The 21294-nt window shown below is 42.8% G+C and overlaps 1 protein-coding gene across 9 annotated transcripts in view; it reads right to left on the minus strand.

The window, feature by feature from the left end:
- Positions 1-21294, minus strand: part of mical2b (microtubule associated monooxygenase, calponin and LIM domain containing 2b) — a 45750-nt gene that overhangs the window by 14111 nt on the left and 10345 nt on the right. For 3 of the 9 annotated variants that reach the window (XM_044035801.1, XM_044035802.1, XM_044035809.1), the window contains exons 2-25: positions 17013-17400; positions 16066-16273; positions 15350-15466; positions 13829-13930; positions 12734-12889; positions 12550-12650; positions 10760-11017; positions 10538-10653; positions 10081-10207; positions 9907-9997; positions 8415-8562; positions 7701-7897; positions 6034-6128; positions 5131-5196; positions 4287-4415; positions 3883-4068; positions 3370-3624; positions 3135-3266; positions 2564-3010; positions 1574-1675; positions 1340-1432; positions 556-742; positions 306-379; positions 91-172 (exon numbers count right to left, since the gene is read on the minus strand). In XM_044035801.1, the coding sequence (XP_043891736.1) occupies positions 91-172; positions 306-379; positions 556-742; positions 1340-1432; positions 1574-1675; positions 2564-3010; positions 3135-3266; positions 3370-3624; positions 3883-4068; positions 4287-4415; positions 5131-5196; positions 6034-6128; positions 7701-7897; positions 8415-8562; positions 9907-9997; positions 10081-10207; positions 10538-10653; positions 10760-11017; positions 12550-12650; positions 12734-12889; positions 13829-13930; positions 15350-15466; positions 16066-16273; positions 17013-17276 (3733 nt within the window). In that variant the 5' untranslated portion in view covers positions 17277-17400. Of the gene's footprint in view, positions 1-90; positions 173-305; positions 380-555; positions 743-1339; positions 1433-1573; positions 1676-2563; positions 3267-3369; positions 3625-3882; positions 4069-4286; positions 4416-5130; positions 5197-6033; positions 6129-7700; positions 7898-8414; positions 8563-9906; positions 9998-10080; positions 10208-10537; positions 10654-10759; positions 11018-12549; positions 12651-12733; positions 12890-13828; positions 13931-15349; positions 15467-16065; positions 16274-17012; positions 17401-21294 lie in introns of those variants that run through there. The other 6 variants (XM_044035803.1, XM_044035804.1, XM_044035806.1 and 3 more) reach the window with 6 other exon arrangements.

Consider the following 21294-nt stretch of genomic DNA (forward strand, 5'->3'; position numbering starts at 1 on the left):
CCTCCAACAGCTGACCAGGCAACACACACACAGCCCGGCTAGCACGCCTCGGCCAGCTCAGGCCTCGCCTAAGCAAGGAAACCAGGGTACCTGAAGAGCGGGTCTGGACGCCGCCTGTCGCCGAGAAGCTCCCGCTGTCCAGTGACAAGGGTGTGGTGTGGATTTGGTCACCCTATGGAAATAAACCAAGACAAGAAGGAATGAATTAAACCCAGGATTCCACGGACTCAGACTTTTACATCCTTTATTTTCAAACATTTTTGTTAAGAAAATGTTAATATATATAAAATGGCATTTTTGCTCACCATTTTCCCTCTGAACCTGCCCGGGCGGAAACTGGATTGACGCTGGGCGTAATGCACCTTACAGTAGAACTTTGCTGTAAAGAAAAAAGTTAAAAAGCTAAACTCAGACTCATCCACACACAACACGACAAAGTAAAACTGATCGTTCAAATCACGACAATATCGTTTATCCCAATTATTGTGGTCAGGTTAATGTTGATAGGAAATATTGTTCTATGCCTCGTAAGAAGAACCGATAAATCAAACACACCCTCCTGAGAGTCGAAGGTGTGTCCTCCCAGACGGAGGGTGCAGTTACAGACGTCGCAGCGGAAACACTCGCGGTGGAAGAAGTAGCCCTCGGCACTCAGTCGCTCCATCACGTAAACCCGCTTGGTGCAGAAGTGGCAGATGTCGCTGCCGCCGAGCCCGGCAGAGAAGTCCTTACGTACCACACACTGACAGAGTGAGACAAAACGTCATATTCTTGATGAGAGTTGTTGTCAGTGGTGGTTAATCTGTTAAAAGCAGCTGCACCCGTCGTAAGAAGTGTTGGGACAAAAGTTCATCATTTCTTTTTATGACGTTATAGACAACATTTTTGTGCTCATCTGTCGCTCATCTATGTTGCTAGATAGCGAACTAGCCAACTACCAACATATTTGTCTACCTATCTATCTGTCTGGCTGGCTATCTACCATATCTAACTAACTAACTAACTGACTGACTGACTGACTGACTAACTAACTACCAACGCCTCTGCCTATCTGTCTGTCCATCTGCAGTATAGCTCGATAGCTAACTAGCCAATTAGCAAACTACCAACCTGTCTTCGTATCAACCTAGCATGTACAAATATCAAATTATCTGAAGATTAAACTTGTGTATGTGAGTCATGCTCCCAGTACATGTAGCATCTCTGACATGCTTCCATTATCAAAAGGATCCTCGACTGAAACTGAAGCTAAAACAACAACAACAACAACAACAACAACAACAACAACAACGGAACGAGGGTCAGTGTTAGATCTCTACAGCGTGCACAGGCATCTTACCGCAGTACTATGGGGCCTGTGGTCAGTCTCATAGAGGATGGCCAGTAACTGAGCTTTAGCACCTATGGTTGATGATACTTTTCCGACCGTGCGCTAACATTAACATCGAACAAACACAGGTGGAAACAGACAAAGAAGGAAGAGGAAACAACAGAAGATTTAGAAACAAGGGGAAAAAGGAGGAAGAGAAAATGTATACTGTAGAATTTGAGTTGTCTTTTTTTAAACTAGTACCTCTTTAACGTATCTAGGAGCTCCAGTGGGACAACTCTCAGAACGAACCAGTGACTTCTGAGTCATTCTTCTGGTGTTTTCAAGAACGCAGATCCCGTTAGACTGAGTACAAACACCACAATTAACATGATTTATAATGATACACAATTCATCTACAGCCTGGGTTCATGCGTGACACACAAATCCTCATCAAACCACTATTAATTCAAAGATCTTTAAATTTGTAAAGTGTCTGAAATAGATTTAATAATTAGCACAATGGCTTTTTAATGAGCCTTAAATTCGTCATGTAAAGTTTTTCTATAACTGAACTAACTATAACTTCTTTCACACTACAATTAGCGGGTATACCCTGGATATGTGAACTCAAGCGAAGCTGCTAAAAAGATCATTTACACCATTCCCACCGATACGTTTTTTGAATTTAAGAAGTTATGGACACACTGGAAAAAAACGTGATAAAGTGACGCATCTTTTACTTCCGTTTCTGTTAAATCGATAACATAGTTGATACAATTGATTAAATAAATGATATTGAGCATTGCCCGGGTTTTAAAATGTGAGAGATCGCTAAAAACATTAATGCTAACGTCCAAAAGAGGACTGTGCGTCGTAACAAAAATTGTGCAAATGGTCGTTTAATTAATTAATTTCGTAGCGTGTCAAACACATTCCCACAAGTTAAAAACCCATTTAAACATTTGCTTAAACAGGTTTTTTGACCAGTGTGAACTGGGAAAAATCAACATTTTATTATATAAAATTGGGGTAATTTATCAGACAACATATATAGAGTAAAACTCATTTAAAATTTAAGTGTCTTGCGGTTTAATTTTATGGCCGTATCAGACCAGAAAGTTGGGACTGGTGATTTGCAAGAATACTTTTTAATCCAGTCAGGCCTTTCTTTTGAATATTTTGTACATTTAAAGCTAGTGAAGGCAGCTTTTAACGGGCAGACATCTTCCGATCAGCTAAAGAAACCGTTACCTTTAAGTGATCGGGTTCAGATAGTTTCCCATCATTATCATCGAATGTCTTCGGGACGGTTTCGTGGACCTTTTCCCGCTCAGCTTGTCCACGATCAGCTCGAGAGCTCTCGTGTTTCGTCTCGCGCTCGTGCCGTAAAGACGAGCTACTGACGGAAAGAGGAGTCGATGTTTTGTTGTGGGACGTGGACGAGGCGTAAATATTAAGAGAGCGTATTTGCTCTGTTGGATGAGAGTCAGTGTAAGATGAGAGAGTGGGAGAGTCTTTCTGGATCTTGTCCTCGTGTCCTGAAGTGTGTGAGGGAGAGGAGAGAGAGGAGAAGCCAGCAGTGGCAGTGGGGTCAGGGACTGGGTGGACCACAGGGTAGATGGAGGGGCTCTTAGAGACAGAGGCAGGAAGACGAGGAGGAGGTGATGGAGAAAGAAGGGAGAAGGTAGATACTTCCACCTACAAAGAGCAGAGGAATGATGAAAGCCAAAACTGTCACCATCAATATGTTAATCTGCACAAACATCCGCCCACACTTAGGTAAAGCAGCAAAGTCCACGCCATAACCAGTGCAATACACAACCTGAGACTGAGAAGAAGAAGAAGAAAGAGGAGAAGGTTTGCTGGAGCCAGGAAACATGGAGGAGAGGAGGTCGGCTCTCTCCTTTATGCTCTTCCTAGAGAAATCTCTAGCAGAAGGTTTCAGGGTTTTACTCTGTGGGAGGTCAGAGGTCAGCGATGAGACACGTTCAGAATCAGGAGGGAAAAAATATCAGGTTCAAAGTCAAAATGTTGTCGAGAAGTAGAGAGAAATTCACCTGCTGTAACGAGCAGTCAGCGGGAAGATCATCGCACGACAGAGCAGACGAAGAAAAGTGACCGTTTGAGAGGTCGAGTGAGGTGCATTCTGGGTAATAACGGTAGGCAAGGTTAGGGCTGGGCGAGCGCGGAGGACTCAAGCAGGAGGGGGAAGGAGAGCGGCTGTAGGAGGTCGCTGGAGAAAGAGAGGGTTTAGGAGAACTGAAGGTTGAAGGGGTTTGTTGATTCTCCAGAAGGCGAAGGTAGATGGACGGCTGGAGGAAGAGACGAAGAGGAGACGACAGGAAGGATTTAAAGCTGCAGTGCACGACTTTAAAACGTAAAAACAGAACTTCCCCCGTAGCCCGACAAAGCCAGTTTTCATATGAAGCAGCAAACAAATGATTTTTACCTTGTTTCTGTTCATGAAGACCAAACAGAGGCAGAATAACAATAATAAAAACAACAACATCGTCAAAAAATGACGCACTGCAGCTTTAAAGAAAGTGAAAATAAGAGGGGGGAGGTCATACCTGCCACTTGGGGCGGGCAGGAGTCAGAGGAGGAGGAAGAGGAGGGGACGTGTCTTTGGGTTTTGCAAAACGAGGGTTGTCCGTCTCCTCCTTTTCTTCCTCAACCTCCTCCTCATCCTCGTAGTCTGAGAGAGGAAGTGGCGAGGTGGAAGGAGATAGTGGAGGAGAGGACGGATCACAAGGGTCCTTGTCAGGCGGAGAGGAGAAAGTAAAGAGGTTCAAGGTCAAGGTTCAAGGACAGGAAATATACAGTATGAAAACTAAAAGACAAGTAACAGCATCAGAAAAAGCATCAGAAAATCTCAGTGACACAGAAACAACAAAAGAAACAACAACAGAAACAACAACAGAAACAACAACAGAAACAAACAAAGTCCACGTCCAGTGTCTCGCTCATTCCTCACCTTGCTGTGCGTCTTCGCAGTCGACGAGTTCTCCTCAAATTTGGCGAGCAGCTGCGTTGCCATGGAGCGGACCTTATTCTCCCGCAGTTCCCCATCCTCACCAGCAGGGAGCGCACTGTGACAGGACAACTGACGCCATGACAGGAACACACATAGAAATACAGTGAGTGTGAGAGGAATGAGAGTGGGATGAGACAAAACAATGAGAAATTAAACAGAATGGTCCAAAAAGATTAAAACAAACATGTTTCCATGTCGCTTTGTTAAATCTGCACCAAACACCACAGCACACAGGAGATGTCGATCCACTGCCTCCATCACTAAGTTCAAATCTGTGATTTGGAGTTACTTTAGTGACACAAACAAACCACACGAGGCAGCAGTGGACCAGCAGCTCCTTCTCTATGGAATTTGAGTTTTTTCCTCACTCACACAAGACAAACTAAAAGGACTTCTATTTCTATGTAATAATGCAGATTATTTATCGGCACTGACATAATATAATTATTGCGTTCACTGGCTTTAGGCTTGAAGCTCCTGAAACATACAACTTTCCGATTTCTTTGATGAATTATGAATAGTTAAATGGCAGTAGAAAATACTCGGAAACAAGAGCAAAAATTTGCTCTGGCCATGATTTACTGTACATCATGAAAACACATATCCCTGTAAAGTCTGTCTGACATTGAGATGAAGCAGCAAAAAAAAAGATAAGATGCTGAAGACCGAAGCAGTCTTTTGTTAAGTGGCTAATATGAATCTTTATATAAATATATATATATATATATATTTGCAATAAAACCTCTAAAACAGAAGTTTGTTTTACGCAATGCTTTTACGTTACCTCTGTGAGGTAGTGGTTGCCTTTTCGCCGTCTCTTGTTGGAGTCGTCGTCCGCCGTTTTGTCTTCCTGGGACAGAGAACAAATGTCCACAGTGTGACTAAATGTTTCACGTCACCACAAAGAGACCCTTGATTGTGAATACAGTGAGTTTGTCGCGTAAATGATCCAGCACTGTTCACACGAGCAGATGTGATTATCGTTATCACTGTTCAGATAAATGTACAGTGCTTGTGATAACATGAATTTAACAGTGCATTGATTTAGTTTTTTTAAATGTTGGTTTAACGTTATTTAATCAAGATTTCAAAGACTCCACAGTAAATAACTGCAGTGGTGATTTTGACAAAAGCTGCTTTGTAAAATGTTGCCTTCACGCAACATAGAATCTAAACCTTTGTAAAAGTTTGCAAAAACCTAGTAAACTAAATAAAATCTTGATTAAACTCAACAATTAGGCATATAAATAAAAACAACATTGACTTTCCTTATTAAGGCAATCGGTTTCCTAGATTTATTTTACAAGTAAAATACACTGAATTAATGTCACATTTTACAGTGTAATTTTGCAATACTAACAGTAACAGCTAGCTAACCATACCACAGCTAACTATGGTTAGTTATCTATAGTACAGTTAGTTAGCTGTGGTACGGTTAGTTACTGGTGGTTTCGTCCAAAGGCGAATGTTTAAGCTTTTAAAACGTGATATATTTTAAGTTCCAATTGTAAAACAGTTAGACTGTTATGAAACCATAATTTAAGTTTTTTGGAGGGTTTTCAGAAATTACAATGGGCCACGAAATGTTTAAGTGTGGGAATGGTTGAAATGGGATGAACGGCAGAGTTGGACACAGACAGAACGAAAACAAAAACAATGTAACGGAGAAAATGAAAAACGACTGTACCCGCGGAATCCGCTTCCTGGGCACAGGCTGGTTCAGTGATTTTTGGTTCGGTTTAGATGAATAATCTTCTGTGTTTTCATCTGGTTCTCTTGTACCTGAAACAAATAAACACAGTCACATATTTACAAAATGGTTTCAAGTCTTCATATGTTAGAAAACTATACCTACATGAAGATAAAGGACTCCTCCTGAACACATTTACAATAATACAAAAGTGTTAATGTTCGTTAAATGACACATTGACACACGAAAAGCAGCCACATATACACATTTCAGCCACTTAACACTTTACATTACATTACATTGAGTACAACCTGCCAGGGGTGGAGTTGAACTTGCGACCATGATGTCTGTTGTACACAGGGTACCGGTCTTAACCACTAAGTGATTAAAATACTGGATACACAAAATGACACATTTCAACTCACTGATTGAGGCAGCAGTGGATCAACAACTCTCGTGTGCTCTGACGTAAACGACACAAACTTTGGTTTCTAGGCAGAAATGACTGAATGATTGATGAGAAAAGTGCCAAGTTAAATCTTATAGTAGACTTAAACAGGCATGGACTTTATGATGTGATTCTTTCAGCGAGGGCAAGCGTCCCTATCAAACACTGGTGTGCTGGGCTATGCACATGGCAAACCCATCACTCACTATGTGTCAGAACCTTATACAATCCCACTTAAAAAATCCTGAACTATCCCTTTAAGCTGCTGAAATTCTGCTCTCGTTGAGTGAAGTAAATCATTTCTCAGCGTTTCAGCGGTGTGGGTTTCTCTGTGGTGACAAGGAGCCGTGTGGGTGACACGGACGTCTGCACTACATCAACTTCACAGGACTGGAAGTGAAATGTGAGCCGGGAGGGGATCCGGATCCGGATCCAGAGCTGATCCTGGTCCGGAGCTGGATCTGGATCTGGTGGTGTGACCGGAGACGTGGGCCTACAGAGTTATGCGGAGCTTCCACGGACATAGCACACATACCAGTCACATCTCTGGCTGCGGACGAACCTGACCACAGTTGCGTAACGTGCCACACACACGAGGATAAAACCAAACCAAACCTCAGCTCGGATCACACCAGCAGTGAAAGCTCAAGCTTTCCTGGAATGTCTTCTGCCTTTAACAGAATATGTTCATTTTTGTAAATGTTTGCCCTGAAGAGTTACCGACTCCTTTTCCAAGTCCTTTTGGGTTAAGTGTACTATTACACATTTCTTTCTTTCTTTGTTGCATGTGACGTTCTGCATGACTGGATTCACTTTACATCTGCCAGAGTCAGTGACTGTGTAAACGAATCATTTCTATCTGTCAAAGTGTGGTTGGGAGGTCGGAGAGAGTTTACACCGATGTTTGAGGCTGTAATGTCAGGAGGATTTGGACATTTCTTTTAGAATTCTATGGTTGCCTACAAGTACCATTAAATGCCGCAAGGATTACAATAACCCATCCCCCCAACCCTAACCCAGCTCACGGATTCATAAATCCAGTCCACATTTTATGTTGTTGTTGTCTTCTTCTGAGTACTAGAAGTTCACCTGATCCACACCAGAAACCAGATTTTTCAACAACATGTGAGGAGTGAAGCTACTTCCTAATGAAACCCTCATCCTGACCCTGACAGGAACCATAACCTGACTTCACAGAAGCAGGAAGGACACCAACCGTTGTTTACTGGTGAATTCCTGAAGGCCTCATAGAACCTGGACAGGTAGAGGACCATCAGCAGCTTATCTGGTTCAGCCTCCGCAGCCATCTCCTTTCCCGTGGTCACAGGCTGGATGCCGAACTCTCGCTCGGCCACGTCAAAAGCCAGCTGGTTGTTCCCGGCCACGTCCTCCTCGTTAAGAGATTCATAATCACTGAGAGAGAGAGAGAGAGAGAGAGAGAGAGAGGGGTAAGAGTCAACTGGAACTCCCATGTGTATCTTTGCAACTGGGCTGGTGCCATGTTCACAGATGTCACCTGCAACCCGGAAGGTACCAAATGTCAATCATGCTGGTGTCCACTCATATGTGCCATAATTTATCATCTATTTTCCTCTAAATCGGAAAATCACTGATAAAAAATTGACATCATGTTCTGTTGAAGCGCTGAAAATGATTTCTGACGTCACGCCACGTCACGTCACGTGTAATTATCGCTTTAATTCAAGCAACTGAAGTGAATGCCACAAAGTTGGCGTTCCCGTGGGATTCGCACAATTTCCATCACCTAGCAACTGACACATTGTTCACGCCTACTCGCATAGATCTGTGCCAGTAGGTGAAGTTCTGGCTTTCATGATAATGCTAACAGAATCTAACGTAGCACACATGTTGTGCGGGAACATAGTTTGATCTGGAACCACACGTTGCTCATGTGTGAGTGAGTTCTTACACGAGTTCGGGCCTCTGGCGATGAATGAGAGCGCAGAGAGCGAGGCCACTCCTCCACGAAGACGTGAGGTTGGTGATGTCGACGCCTCTGTAGCCTTGAGTGTGTTTCTGACACCAGGTCAGCAGGCGGCTGGGACGCACCTCGGACTCTGCAGAACAAAAACAGCAAATCACTGTCAGGCTCTTGAAACAGCGTTGAGTAAGAACGATTTGAGCCATCACTGAGGAGCTTTAATGACATGGTCTATGGATAGTAGCATGGATGGTAAGTACAAACTGTTCTTAGCTACTTTAAACCATAAACAAATGTCCTAGTAAAGTGAGTTTGACTGAAAACACAAAGAAGCTTCCATGGACTTTGGTGCAGGAGAACGACCGACAAACATATTCTTAAGATGCTGTCGATTCAAGTACGTGTTGATTTTATTAAGTTAGCCATTCGTTATGTATCCCCACTGGCAGCCATGTGGACTTTGGTGCAGTGGAGTGAGACAGAGACAAGGACATCGTCTCTGTCTCAGTTAAAACTTGACTGCGTTGATGTGTGTTTATAACCACAGACTGTAATGAACATGCTATAGATGCGTCACATATCTGTCGGTCCCCACATGGGACTCTATTCTACTTACACCATGTTGTGGGAGTAACCTGATCATCCTGTGACTCACCAATGAGATTAAATGCATTAACCGCCGCCACATTAACACTGCAGGAAAGTGTTTTACGAGTTACATCAGTGAATGTGTTGCTCTTTATAAAATCGTCTGACTCAAACCACGATACGTGCCCTTGTCCCCTCTTATGAGGAAACTCAGTAGAAACGTTGGCGTTTCCTCTCCTCGACCGACACGCCTCGTCGCACAGACAATGAAGCCGGGTAACGTTACACCCACATGAGGATCAAACATGATGCCACTGACAGACGTGCGCTGGCCTGCTCTGGACCTACAACACGCGGCTGGTAAAGCACTTAAATCTTTCATTCATGAAACATACAGTACGTCCAGTTCACAGGTTCAGGTCTGCAGAGCATTCCACACACATTAGTCCAGTTATTACACGTTTCCAGTTACAATATACAATAAACATTTAGAGAGCGGAGGATTTCTTAAGATCAATCACAACTTACTCAGAGCTTTATTCTCCACAAGATACATTTTTACTCCTCAGTTTCTAAATTTAAGCTCTATTTACACCCCCTAATGACGGAGTTTTATAAAATCAAGTATACTTAATTTAAAAGGTCCAGTGTGTAACACTTAGGCCAGACATTTAATATAATACCTGTAAGCTATTTGGCATATAATCTTAAAAGCTGTCAAATAAAAAGTACAAGTAGCATAAGCCACTTCAAAGTTGTTCTGGTGTTTTTGCTCCTTGATGACATGGATGGATGGATGGATGGATGCTCAGATAGGTGGATGGATGGACAAATGGACGAGTAAGTCGGTGAACGGATGTGTAACAATAAAGAATATTAGTCAGCGTCTCACCTTTCCTGGACAGGTTGACTGATCGATGTGTGGGCCCTCCCCTTTCCAGCTTAAATGAATCCTGATGCCCGTCGAAAAACAGGTGACGAACCTGTGGCACAGAAAAACCCGCTCTTCAGAGGGATTTCATCCGACAGTGTCAGTAAATACACACGGCGTGAGTGAGTGACTCACCTGGTGTGGGCGAACACAGCTGGAGTTGAGGTTGGGGTAGCGGGTGGCAGGGTCGATGGTGTACTGGTCAAAGTTTTTACTGATGTTCTCTGTGGTGGTCTGAGGCAGCAGTCGGTAAATACTCTCCCTGAGGGAACAACAGATCCAGATCCAGACACAATGAAGCAAACGTCGCACTAATGACGGAGACACTGGAGCATCAACGTTTAAGGAAAGTAAATGGTTTTCACAGCGACACAAAGGCTGCGTAAGAGTGAGATTAAGAGGCAAAGGCAGTTAAAAGATATTTCTTCTTTCCACAAGTGTCTTTAAAAATCCCAGATATCTTCCCTTTAGCTTTTGTGCACAAGATTAATATCAAAAGACGAGATTAAGTAATCTGACCAACTGTCCTTTACTGTCTGGACTGAAGCTTGCGTTCATGAGACCAGAAATATTCTGAGAAAACGGAGCACACCTCTCAGCCAGTATCTCCAGAGGGCTTCTTCCTTGTGCCCAACCTCGCACCATCCATGCTGTGTCGAAGGCTGCCAGGAAACCCCGAGCACAACCCGTACCCATCGGCCAGAAGGGCTGTGGGCGGAGAAAAGGAGGTCATCAGCATACAAATGAAGCCTCTGTCATGGTGGACGACGTACACAACCCCGACAACAACCCGCTGCCACCAGTGTGTCATTACCTCGAGTAGACTGTCCCCCACCAGAGCGACGACAAGCTGGTGTCCATGTTTCTCCCGGACCAACGCCGCATTCTCTGACGCGTACATGCAGGTGAAGTCAAACATGGCCACGTCTGGATGTCCGTAGTGGTTGATGGCGAAGTCCAGTGACGGCAGCTGGTAATTTGTGCCAAAGTCAGCGGCTTCACGGGCGTAAGAGAGCAGCGCCTCCTGGTCGACGTTGTCATAACTGAGCAGTCGCTCGGTTTCTATGTAGTCCTGTGAAGAGACAAGGGGAGAACAGTTTAGGGACACTCACCATGAATCAACACTGGTTGAGATGGATCAATCCATCAACTAAATCAACTAACCAACCAATCAAACCAACCAATTTATTAGTCAGTCAAATGACCCCCCCAAAAAGGCCCTCAAATCAACTAACCCAACAAACCAACCAGTTTAATAACCAGCCAATCAACCCAACTCAACCAACAAACCAACTAATTAATTAATTAGCCAGTCAACCAACCAGTCAAATCAACCAACCAACCAATTTATTAACCAGTCAAATCAATACACCCCCAAAAATCAACCAACTAACTAACCAATCAAATCTACTAACCAACCAACCAATTTATTAACCAGTCAAATCAATACACCCCCAAAAATCAACCAACTAACCAACCAACCAATTTATTAACCAGTCAAATCAATACACCCCCAAAAATCAACCAACTAACTAACCAATCAAATCTACTAACCAACCAACCAATTTATTAACCAGTCAACTAACCAGACAAACCAACCAACCACTTGAAAAACCAATTTAATTCCATATGTCGCACACATGTCATACACAAAATATAACACAAATTTAGGGTTAAACCATGCGAGGAAATATTGAATTGTGATGTTTCTGAGTGAAACAGAATGTTTATATTGAAATATTACGCACTGCAGCTTTAATTGTTTTTGAAAATCATCAGAGTCCAGTTTGCTGACGTCACGTCGTGGCTCTGGTATGAACTCAAGTCTAAACATAACAGAGGAGTCTCTCATCGAATAACTATGTCATGTTGTTTTGACTCGACTGAAGCAGAGTGAGATAAACCCATGGACAAAAACACGCCAGCATGCTGGTGAAGACGAGATGATTTCACCGAGACACAAACAACGATATTAAACAACATCAGTCACTTTGCAGAGTCACCGAGAGACGGCGAACACAGAGGGAACAGCGACGCTGGGTGTCACCGTCTGTCTGTCTGTCTGTCTGTGTTAGAAAAGATATGCCCCTGTATCTACAGTGTGAGTGTGTGTGTGTGTGTGTGTGTGTGTGTTTATTTTCACTGGGTTACTGAACACAGTCTAAATAACACAATAATAATCACCTCATTAATAAAACTTCAGACTCATAAAATGTATTTATTTATTTATCTTCGTTTGGGGCCCCACGACTTTCAAGGGTTAACACCTGGTTTTAGGATTCTGTTTAGCATTGTGTTTAGGTCAGGGTTAGGGTAAGGGTTAAGGTTAGTCACTTAGTTGTGATGGTTAAGGTTAGGATAAGGTGGTTAGGTTAAGCTAAAGCAAGTGTCCAGGAAATTCATGTAGGTCAAAGTAATGTCCTCTGATGTCATGGAAACCAGACTGTGTGTGTGTGTGTGTGTGTGTGTGTCAGGGAGGAGACATGGAACAGAGGTGAGAGCACACACATCTAATTAAAGCCCTTGATTCATTATCATCCAGCGTAAAGTCCCATCACTCACTGACCTGGTGGACACACACAGTGCTGCCCGTCTCTGACTCACGTTAATGATGACGCCTTTGTCCAGCAGACTCTGCTTCTTTGCCGTCATCACAAAGTAGTGAGTGTTGTCTCGGTAGTAAACTATGTTCTCCAAGTCGATCCCTGAAAGTATGTGAAAACCACGTGAATACAAAAAGAAAGAGGAAGAGACAGAAGTCGTAAACACGGCGTCGATGTCTTCTCACCGGTCTCATCCTTGAGTTCCAGAAAGAACTTCTGGTTAAAGATGAAGGCCACGCCGCTGATTTCTTCCACTCTGGCCTCTGCTGTGGTGTTTCTGTTGATGAAGTTGGCCGTGATGGCGATGGCCAACTTCCCTCGGAACTCTTTACGACTGAAACCTGCCAAGAAGTGAAAAAAAAAAACCCATAAATTTAAGGAAACTGTGGCAAATCGGGAGATCAGATTAGGATTGGAAATTAGCATCACAACAGATTTTAAAATCTTAAATAAATTGTTAATTCTGGCAAAGCCTAAATATCAAGGCCCGACCCTGTAATCCTACAAAAGTATTACATGTTGATACAGATTACAGGAATCTTTCTCTTCAGTGAATTGTTTAATCTGTAGTTTAAAAACGTTTGGAAAAAAAACAACCATGCAACATAACTTGGTAAATATTAATCTTCTTAGGGAAGGGCTTAGGGAATTACATGACCACTCCCATCCAAAGAGTGGTCTCTCTGAAGGTCTTGAAGGTACTTGAGAGTAAAGACTTGAAACGTGACGTGAAGGACAAGACGAGAGACTTGAAGGACAAGACTAGAGACTTGAAGGTTAAGACTTAATACTTGAAGGACAAGACTAGAGACTTGAAGGTTAAGACTTAAGACTTGAAGGACAAGACTAGAGACTTGAAGGTTAAGACTTGAAGGTCAAGACTAGAGACTTGAAGGACAAGACTAGAGTCTTGAAGGTCAAGACTAGAGACTTGAAGGTCAAGACTAGAGACTTGAAGGTCAAGACTAGAGACTTGAAGGTCAAGACTAGAGACTTGAAGATCAAGACTTCCCATTGCTAATATCTACTTTCTACAAATCCTGAACAAGCCCTTTAAATCAATCTAAATAACAGCACACTCTAACAACACTTTCCAAATACAAACCAGTCAGCTTCCAGTTGAAATTAGTCAACAGGAAATGCTTTACCCAGTGACACCTCGCCTCTTTTCCAGTAAAAATAAACTTTGAGTGCAAGTATCTAAAAAATGTGGGTCAGTAAAAAACGTTCTGTAGAATCATAAACTGAAGCCACGTTTTCTCTCTCTCTCTCTTTCTCACCTTCTAGCGTGGTTTTGCGTCCGTCGGCTCCGATCACGACGTCAAGGTCAAAGTCTGAGACGGGATGCGTGGACGGCTGCACCTCTGCCCGCCATCCGGGGCCTGTGGGACAACACAGAGCCCGTCATTACCAATAACACATGTCCATATTCAAAAGGACAAAAAAAAAGAGAGTGTGAGTGGAAAGGAAGCGGTCGCATATCATCACTGATTTGATCAGGAAGCCACTTCCTGTCTTTTGACCGCATGAGATTTTCTCAACTGCCACAAAGTAGCTGCGATATGTTGCTCAGGGATGGTGGTGTTGTTTTTCACTACAGTGAGAAAGTCCTAATATACTGTATTTTAAATGGATAGTTCAGGTGTTTTTTAATGTGGTTATATGAGGAACGGACACAAGGTCACTACGACACTGACACACAACTATCTAATCTAATCTACGCCCACTTAAATCTGTAATATCTTAAGAATATGTTTGTTGCTTTGTCTCAGTGTTAAACCACTCCTGCACCAAAGTCGAGTAAACGTGTGTTTTAAGCTTTAAGCAGGGACACATGAGCTACTGGTCTCCTGCTGCCGCCTTTGATGAGTTTGTTTTCACTGAGGTTAATCTGAACAAAGGATTTGAAACACCCAGGTCATTAAACAACTCATCTGAACTTACTGGTGGAGGCAGCAGTGAATCAACAACTCCTGTGTGATGTGATGTAAAATCACTGGTTTTATGAATGGTAATTGGTGTTGGGGAGTTAAATGGCATTTCCATGTAAGAAACAGGATGTCTCACGGCCAGAAAACATGGCAAACACATAGTTAAGATATCGTAGACTTAAGTTGGTTAAGATGAGGGTTAGGTTTTAGTCAACAGAAGCACTTTTGCAAAGTCAGCCGTCACTCATACAATCCTAGTGGCAGCCATTTGTGACGTCACCCCATAAGCATCCCATTTTAAAGCCTCGAGATTCACAATTTCATTGGCGCCATGTTGGCGTTTTGCAACAACCAGGCTCCTATTGGACGATACCAGCTGTCAAAAACACACTGGAGTCCAATCATATGCGTTTTCCCCCTATAAATCGTAACATAAATGACAAAATCCACATTATGTCCTAATGAAGAAGAGTTGTGTGACAGTCACGATTGAAATCATTGAATCATTGAAGCCAGAGCAATTTTTCCCATAATTCCCTCATTGAGTTTTGTTTTTAAACCAGCGGAGTCACCCCCTAGTGGCTATTCCATTTCCTAGTTGGCTTCAGGAGGAAACATACAGTCTAACATATTTGGGATCGATATTTTTGGAGCCTCAAAAATAAAAACCCTGACTCTCAGCAGACTCTATCAATAGACAGTTATTCTATAAATTCTCTGCTGCTTGTAGGAACATTTCTGATCACTTGAACATATGTGGAGCGCAAAGAGGGTTCCAAATATAGCTGTAATATGCAGGACAAGTCAGTGGCACTCATGGGCTGTTAGCATACAGATAATACTGTAGCACACACACACACACACACTCACTGTCATCAGTCTGCTCCGCTGGAGGCTCCAGAAGTTTGACAAACTCCACGTTGACGTGAATCTCCACTCCCAGAATCAGGCTCACTTTCAACAGCATCAGCTGGAGCTGACGGATACCTGCAGTGGACACACACAAGTATTTGGCCACACCTGAATATTGAATTCCAGGGTTGCAATCAGGCTTTGGGCTCTTGGCCCCTTATCGCCAATGAAGGACAATCTTAACGCTTCAGCATACCAAGACATTTTTGGACAAGACTATGCTTCCAACAGTTTGAGGAAGACCCTTTTCTATTCCAACATGACTGTGTCCCAGTGCACAAAGCAAGGACTATAAAGACAAGGTTTGACTTTGCGTTTGGTGTAGAAGAACTTGACTGGCCCCGCACAGAGCCCTGAGATTGTGAGCCAGGTCTTCTCGTCCAACATCAGTGTCTCTGACCTTATTAATACTCTACAGAATGAATGGACACAAATTCAGAAGACTTCAACATCTTAAGGAAAGTGGAAGCTGCAAAATACTTTTGTCCGTATCGTGTTGTTTGTTACATCTCAGTCCTCCGAAGGTCTGACGCTGCAAGTCTTGAAACGTATAGTCAGCAAAGCTTTTTTAAAGAGGATATTATTACATGACACTGTTGAGTTACTAAACCTGGACCTGAACAAGTGCCAGTGGAAACATGTCACCGCAGACGGAGAAAAGTCAAAACACTCACTGATGTGGTCGATGGAGCCGGCGCAGAACTTGCCATAGAACTTCTTGGCTCCGAGGCCCCTGAGGTCGTGAATGGTGAAGGGCCACAGGTGGAGCACGTTGTTCCTGGAGAAGGTGTCCCGCTTTTCAATCACCACCACCTTGCAGCCCAGCAGAGCCAGCTCGATGGCTGTCCGCAGACCACATGGGCCACTGCCGATGATCAGACACTGGGCACGGACACAGACGCAGCAATGTTAATGGAACTTTGGCGATTACAGCGTTTACAGCAGCTGATACTAAACTCTCCTCTGGTTTGAGGAGAAAAAAGGCAACAAAGAGCCTCAATTTTCTGACCCATTTAGCTTCTACAACCTCTTTAAAAACAGACGTTCTCCAGTTAAAACAAGAACAAAAAAAAAACATTCTTGGGTCATAGTTGAGCTGTTATTTTTGGCCGACGCTCGGACCAGCCCCATCTGTGTATTAATCTTCCTGCGACTCCACGGCCTCGTTCCCCTCTGGAAGGGTTATCTTTTCCCTCCGATACGCAGACATTCCACCATCACACTCGCACACAAAACATGCTGCTTATATTTTTACTTAAGACGTGGTCACAACAATGACAACATGACGGACTCAAAATACACTCATCACATGAGCTGCATCTGAAAAGTCCCACCGTCAAACCTCAGCTTTAACCCAGTTTCCCCAAGTGTGTCCAAATCGTGAGCTACACTAAATAGACCTGTACTAAATCCTATTATTTACGCTCTCAGAGGTTCTTTCAAACTAAAATTAGCAGATAAAACCAGCCTAGAAGAACTTGACACTTTATGACAGAAAATCATCACTGATCGCTTTCACCCCGGTCACCAACTCTTAGAACTGTTAGCAACGGTAGCGGCAAAAACAAACCAAAAATCAAATATTGCTGCCACCTCCCCATTCATCTCCTTGTCCTCTTACCCTGGTGCCCTGGCAGGCTTTATTCTGGCTGTAGGCCTTGTGCTGGGCCCTCTTGTCCAGTTTGGTCCACAGAGCCTTGACCTTCCATGAGCTGACCGCCGCCTTCAGCGAGCTGTAGAAGTTGCTGTAGTCCAGTGGGTCCAGCTCCAGCTGCCTGCAGAGGATGCTGAAGGCCTGCAGCGTCCCTTTGCAGGTGGACGCCTGGACAAAATTTTCAAACAGCTGGCTGGCCTGAGCTGTCCGCTCATCCTCCGTCTCACCCATCTGCACCGGTGGTGACCAGTGTCCTGGTCTCCTCCTCCTCCGATGTCTGGTTTCTGTTGACACTTTTCTTATGTCAGTGCTGGACTCTGATCTACGACGACTGTGCCTCCATGATCAGCTGATTCTGGAAGAAACAAACAGCAAAAAGTGTTTTTAAGATCAGTCTTAAACCTTTTTATTAAAGCTACTAAACAATTAGATGTTCATATTTCTATTATGGTTAAAATACACAGAACATTTCACATCACATTTAGAGGTTGTTTTTTGTAATTTGCCATTATTTTAATAACTGGCATTGATGGATTAATAAACATATTAGACATTTTTGTGTCATTGATCCTTTTAATATTGTCAAGTCACTAAAACTTTATTTTTGTTTGACGACCTGTTTCATGTATTCCATATTATGTTTAAAAATTATAATTTGTGTTTTATGTAGTTTAAACATATTTAATCAGATGTCTGTTGCTGGTTCTGGAGGAAAAAAAGCCAAACCAAAAATCAGAGTTTCGTGTAACATTTGGAGGTATACCGATAAATTGATATTTGCCATTTTTTTAAGAACTCGCATTCACTGACTGTTATTCATGGATCAGCCAATTATTACAAATAATAAATAAATAAATTTTTTTCATGACCTTTTCATGATGAATTTAAAATTAAGTTTAAAAATTATGTCGTTTAACCACATTTTATCAGATGACTGCGCCTCCATGATCAGCTGATTCTGACCAATATCAGTCGACCACTAATAACATTTCATCACGACTGCATTTTTAACCTGTCGATGGTTGATCATTAAAAAAAAAATCTGTATTTTCTTACTTTGAATCACACCTGACAAAAAGATTGAGTATTAAGGTATTTTTTCACATTTCACTTTCTTCAGGCCTTTTGTTGACAGTAAGTAACATCAGCAGTGATGAGGACAAACTGGGTTCACTGGAAGAATCTGAAATCATACAAAGGAGAGGTCACATTCCAGAGTGGAGGAATGTTTGCAGCTCGCACTGAAAATAAACTGCAGAGGTCGACGTGTTGCCTCACGAAGTCGCGACCTTCCTTACTTCTCTACGAGGTAACCAGGGGTTACAACCGCTTTGACCATAACATGCACTTTACAGCAGCAGCAACAATATAAAAGCCTCCTGAGTTCACCAATTAAGCCGCACACACAGACTTTTCTTTCCCTACAACACAGATTCTTTCGTTTATTTTGGCTCCTGCAGCTCCACTGCATGTCTGATAGGATTATGAGTGAGCGTGACCTTGGAAGGCTTCAGCTGAACGGTCACGGGAGAAGCTCAAGTTTAGCCGTTAGCTCCACCCGAGTGCAGCAGTGGACGAGAAGAGGCACAGAGACAAATGTCCACCTTAGCATTAAATTCAACTCAATTTTGTTTGTATAGCGCCGGATCACAACATACATTACCTCAAGGCTCTGTACATCATCGAGAGCAGAGAAACCCAACAAAACTCCCTTTTAACAGAAGAAGAAATCGCTGACAGAAACACACTCAAACATGTGTGGCCATCTGCCAAGACAGGTTGGGGTGGAAGGAAAAATGTAGGTGTAAACTCCTTTTAAAAGCAGAGGGGGGGCTGTCTCCACTGCCCCCTACTGTCTGTTAGCAGAAAACCAGCCTTGCAAGATCAAGACCAAGAGATCAAGTTTGAGCCTCCAGTTTTAAATGTAAACTAACTCTGTGTCAGTCTTGACGTCTTTTACATGTCTCTTATTTCTATTTCTTGTTTTATGACTACCTCTTACCTCAATAAAGTTCTATTCTATTCTATGATGCAGCCATACTATTTAAAAGTACTGCACTTAACTTACTGACCATTGAATTCACACGGCAAACTCTACCCAACAACCAAACTTAACTTAATTAAATTTGATACCAAACGTTTCCTGGATAACATCTGTGTCAAAGTCAAGTATCAGATCCTGATCTCTGGAGGCTTCTCAGAATTACGGTCATCGTTACCGTGTAAGAGATGGATAGTGTTTCGTTGTCTCACGCACAAACACACACACACACCTGCATGTACAACAGATTAAAATAAAGTCTGAAATAAAAGCACCTGAAGATCTGCGTGTACACAAATGCAATAACAACATTTGGTTGGTCTTTTACTTTGTGCCAGTCACATAATCATCTGTATTTCACACACACACACACACACACACACACACACACTTTTCCTTTCAAGTCTTTGAGTGGCCCAACGGGGGTCTCAGGTCTCTGTTAACTGGCAGCAAGTGGAAGCCTCTCAGTTACTATTAGCGTCATGGACACACCCACACATTCTTTGTGAGGACACTCATTAGATACAATGCATTCCCTCACCCCTTACCCTCACCTTAAATATCACAACTAAATATCTAAACCAAACTGTATAAGTCTGATGTTAAACCTTAAAAAGCCCTTTAAAGTTGTGAGGACCAGACAAAAAATGTCCTATCAAGGTCAAAATGTGCGCCGGACAACTGGAATAATAACAAACTTGGACAAATCTCTATTTTGTCCAGTTGAAAACCTGCCCCACGTTGTTCATCATACTCCTGCAGCACAGGAAGCTGTCAACGTCAGCTCAGAGACTAAAAACTGTCCTACTTTAGAGTGTCTCTGATGACCGGACATGATAAACTGCACTGTAACTCACACTCTCCCACTGGGTCAAGAGAAAGATACAGGAAAAGTGCACACACTACACTGAACACAGAGGCCCATGGACGTCTATGGGAAAGATCACAAACTCTGGAAGCTCCGCCTTCATAAAACCCACATCTGGCAGGGTGGATTGTGGGAGTGATAACACAGGAAGTAGTTAAAATGTGGAAACGCAGCCACACCATAGTGAGCTAAACTGTACTGTGCCACTTCATGGAATCAATCAATCAGACTTTATTAAATACAAATTGTAGCATAAAGTGCTTTAAATACTAAAATCAAAGTTTTTACTCTTGGAATGATTAAAAGACCAGAATCAGAAAACCAACCAATTCCATGAAGAAGAAGAAGAAATGTTAAACAGCAGTGACTCACGCATAACAATGGCGCACATCCAGCATTTTATGTTCTTCTTCTTGGCATGTGGCTGGTTCTCGCAACGAAGAAGGTTTTGTTTGACAGAAGGCTGCAAAAAGAACACCTGCCATTTCCCTGTGTCTAGCTCCACCCAGTAGGAGGCAAAACACTGTGCTTGGTACCCCAACGGAAGGGTTCCAAAAACTGTGATGGTGATTTTGGTACCCTTCTCAACACCTGGCAACGGAAATGCAAATCATTTTGCATTGAACCAAACTAAAATTTACCACTTTTTTGTCAATTAAGCTAAAAAGCTTCCAAGTCACATCAAAACAAGTCATGTCAGGAAGTTAAGGGTAAAGTAAATGACATTAAGTAGTGTGGAATCAGGTTACCCGTCGCCTGAGGCACAAGGAACTGTGGTGTACAGGTGACAAGTGGAGCAAGAGAAATGTGTCACTAGGGCGCAAACAAAGAGACAGCTCATTCACCCACACTTTGCTAAAAAACAGAGTCTGTCAACATCTTCTGTGCATAAAACAGGACAAGGTGGGATCTGTGCCATTCCATTCAACAAAGGATGTTTTATTCATATTGTGCCCTTAACCCGAACTTTATCCAAAAGGCACAATGCAGTATGAATTCTAGTCTCTCTGTGATCATAAACAACTTGGATAGCATTGCCAACGGAACCAAACGTCCCAAACCGAACGGACCACCTCAACACAATAAGTGTCTTTTTTAAACATCAAACTATACAAAAGGCTGATTTCAAAAACATAAAATGATCAAGTCTGCCTGTGTTGTCCTCCTGTTTCAGAAACAACCTTCAGCACTTGGCTGTCTCTCGATTTGTAAGGCCACACAGTGGTCCTCTCCGCTACATGTGGCATAAATGTTCTCATCCCGCCACGTCCACAGCCATATGCGGATCCAATATGGATGTATGCCAGCACCTCCACATTTGTGCCAACTGCTTTGGATAA

Source organism: Solea senegalensis, linkage group LG10 (assembly GCF_019176455.1).
Source record: "Solea senegalensis isolate Sse05_10M linkage group LG10, IFAPA_SoseM_1, whole genome shotgun sequence".
Classification (NCBI taxonomy): domain Eukaryota; kingdom Metazoa; phylum Chordata; class Actinopteri; order Pleuronectiformes; family Soleidae; genus Solea; species Solea senegalensis.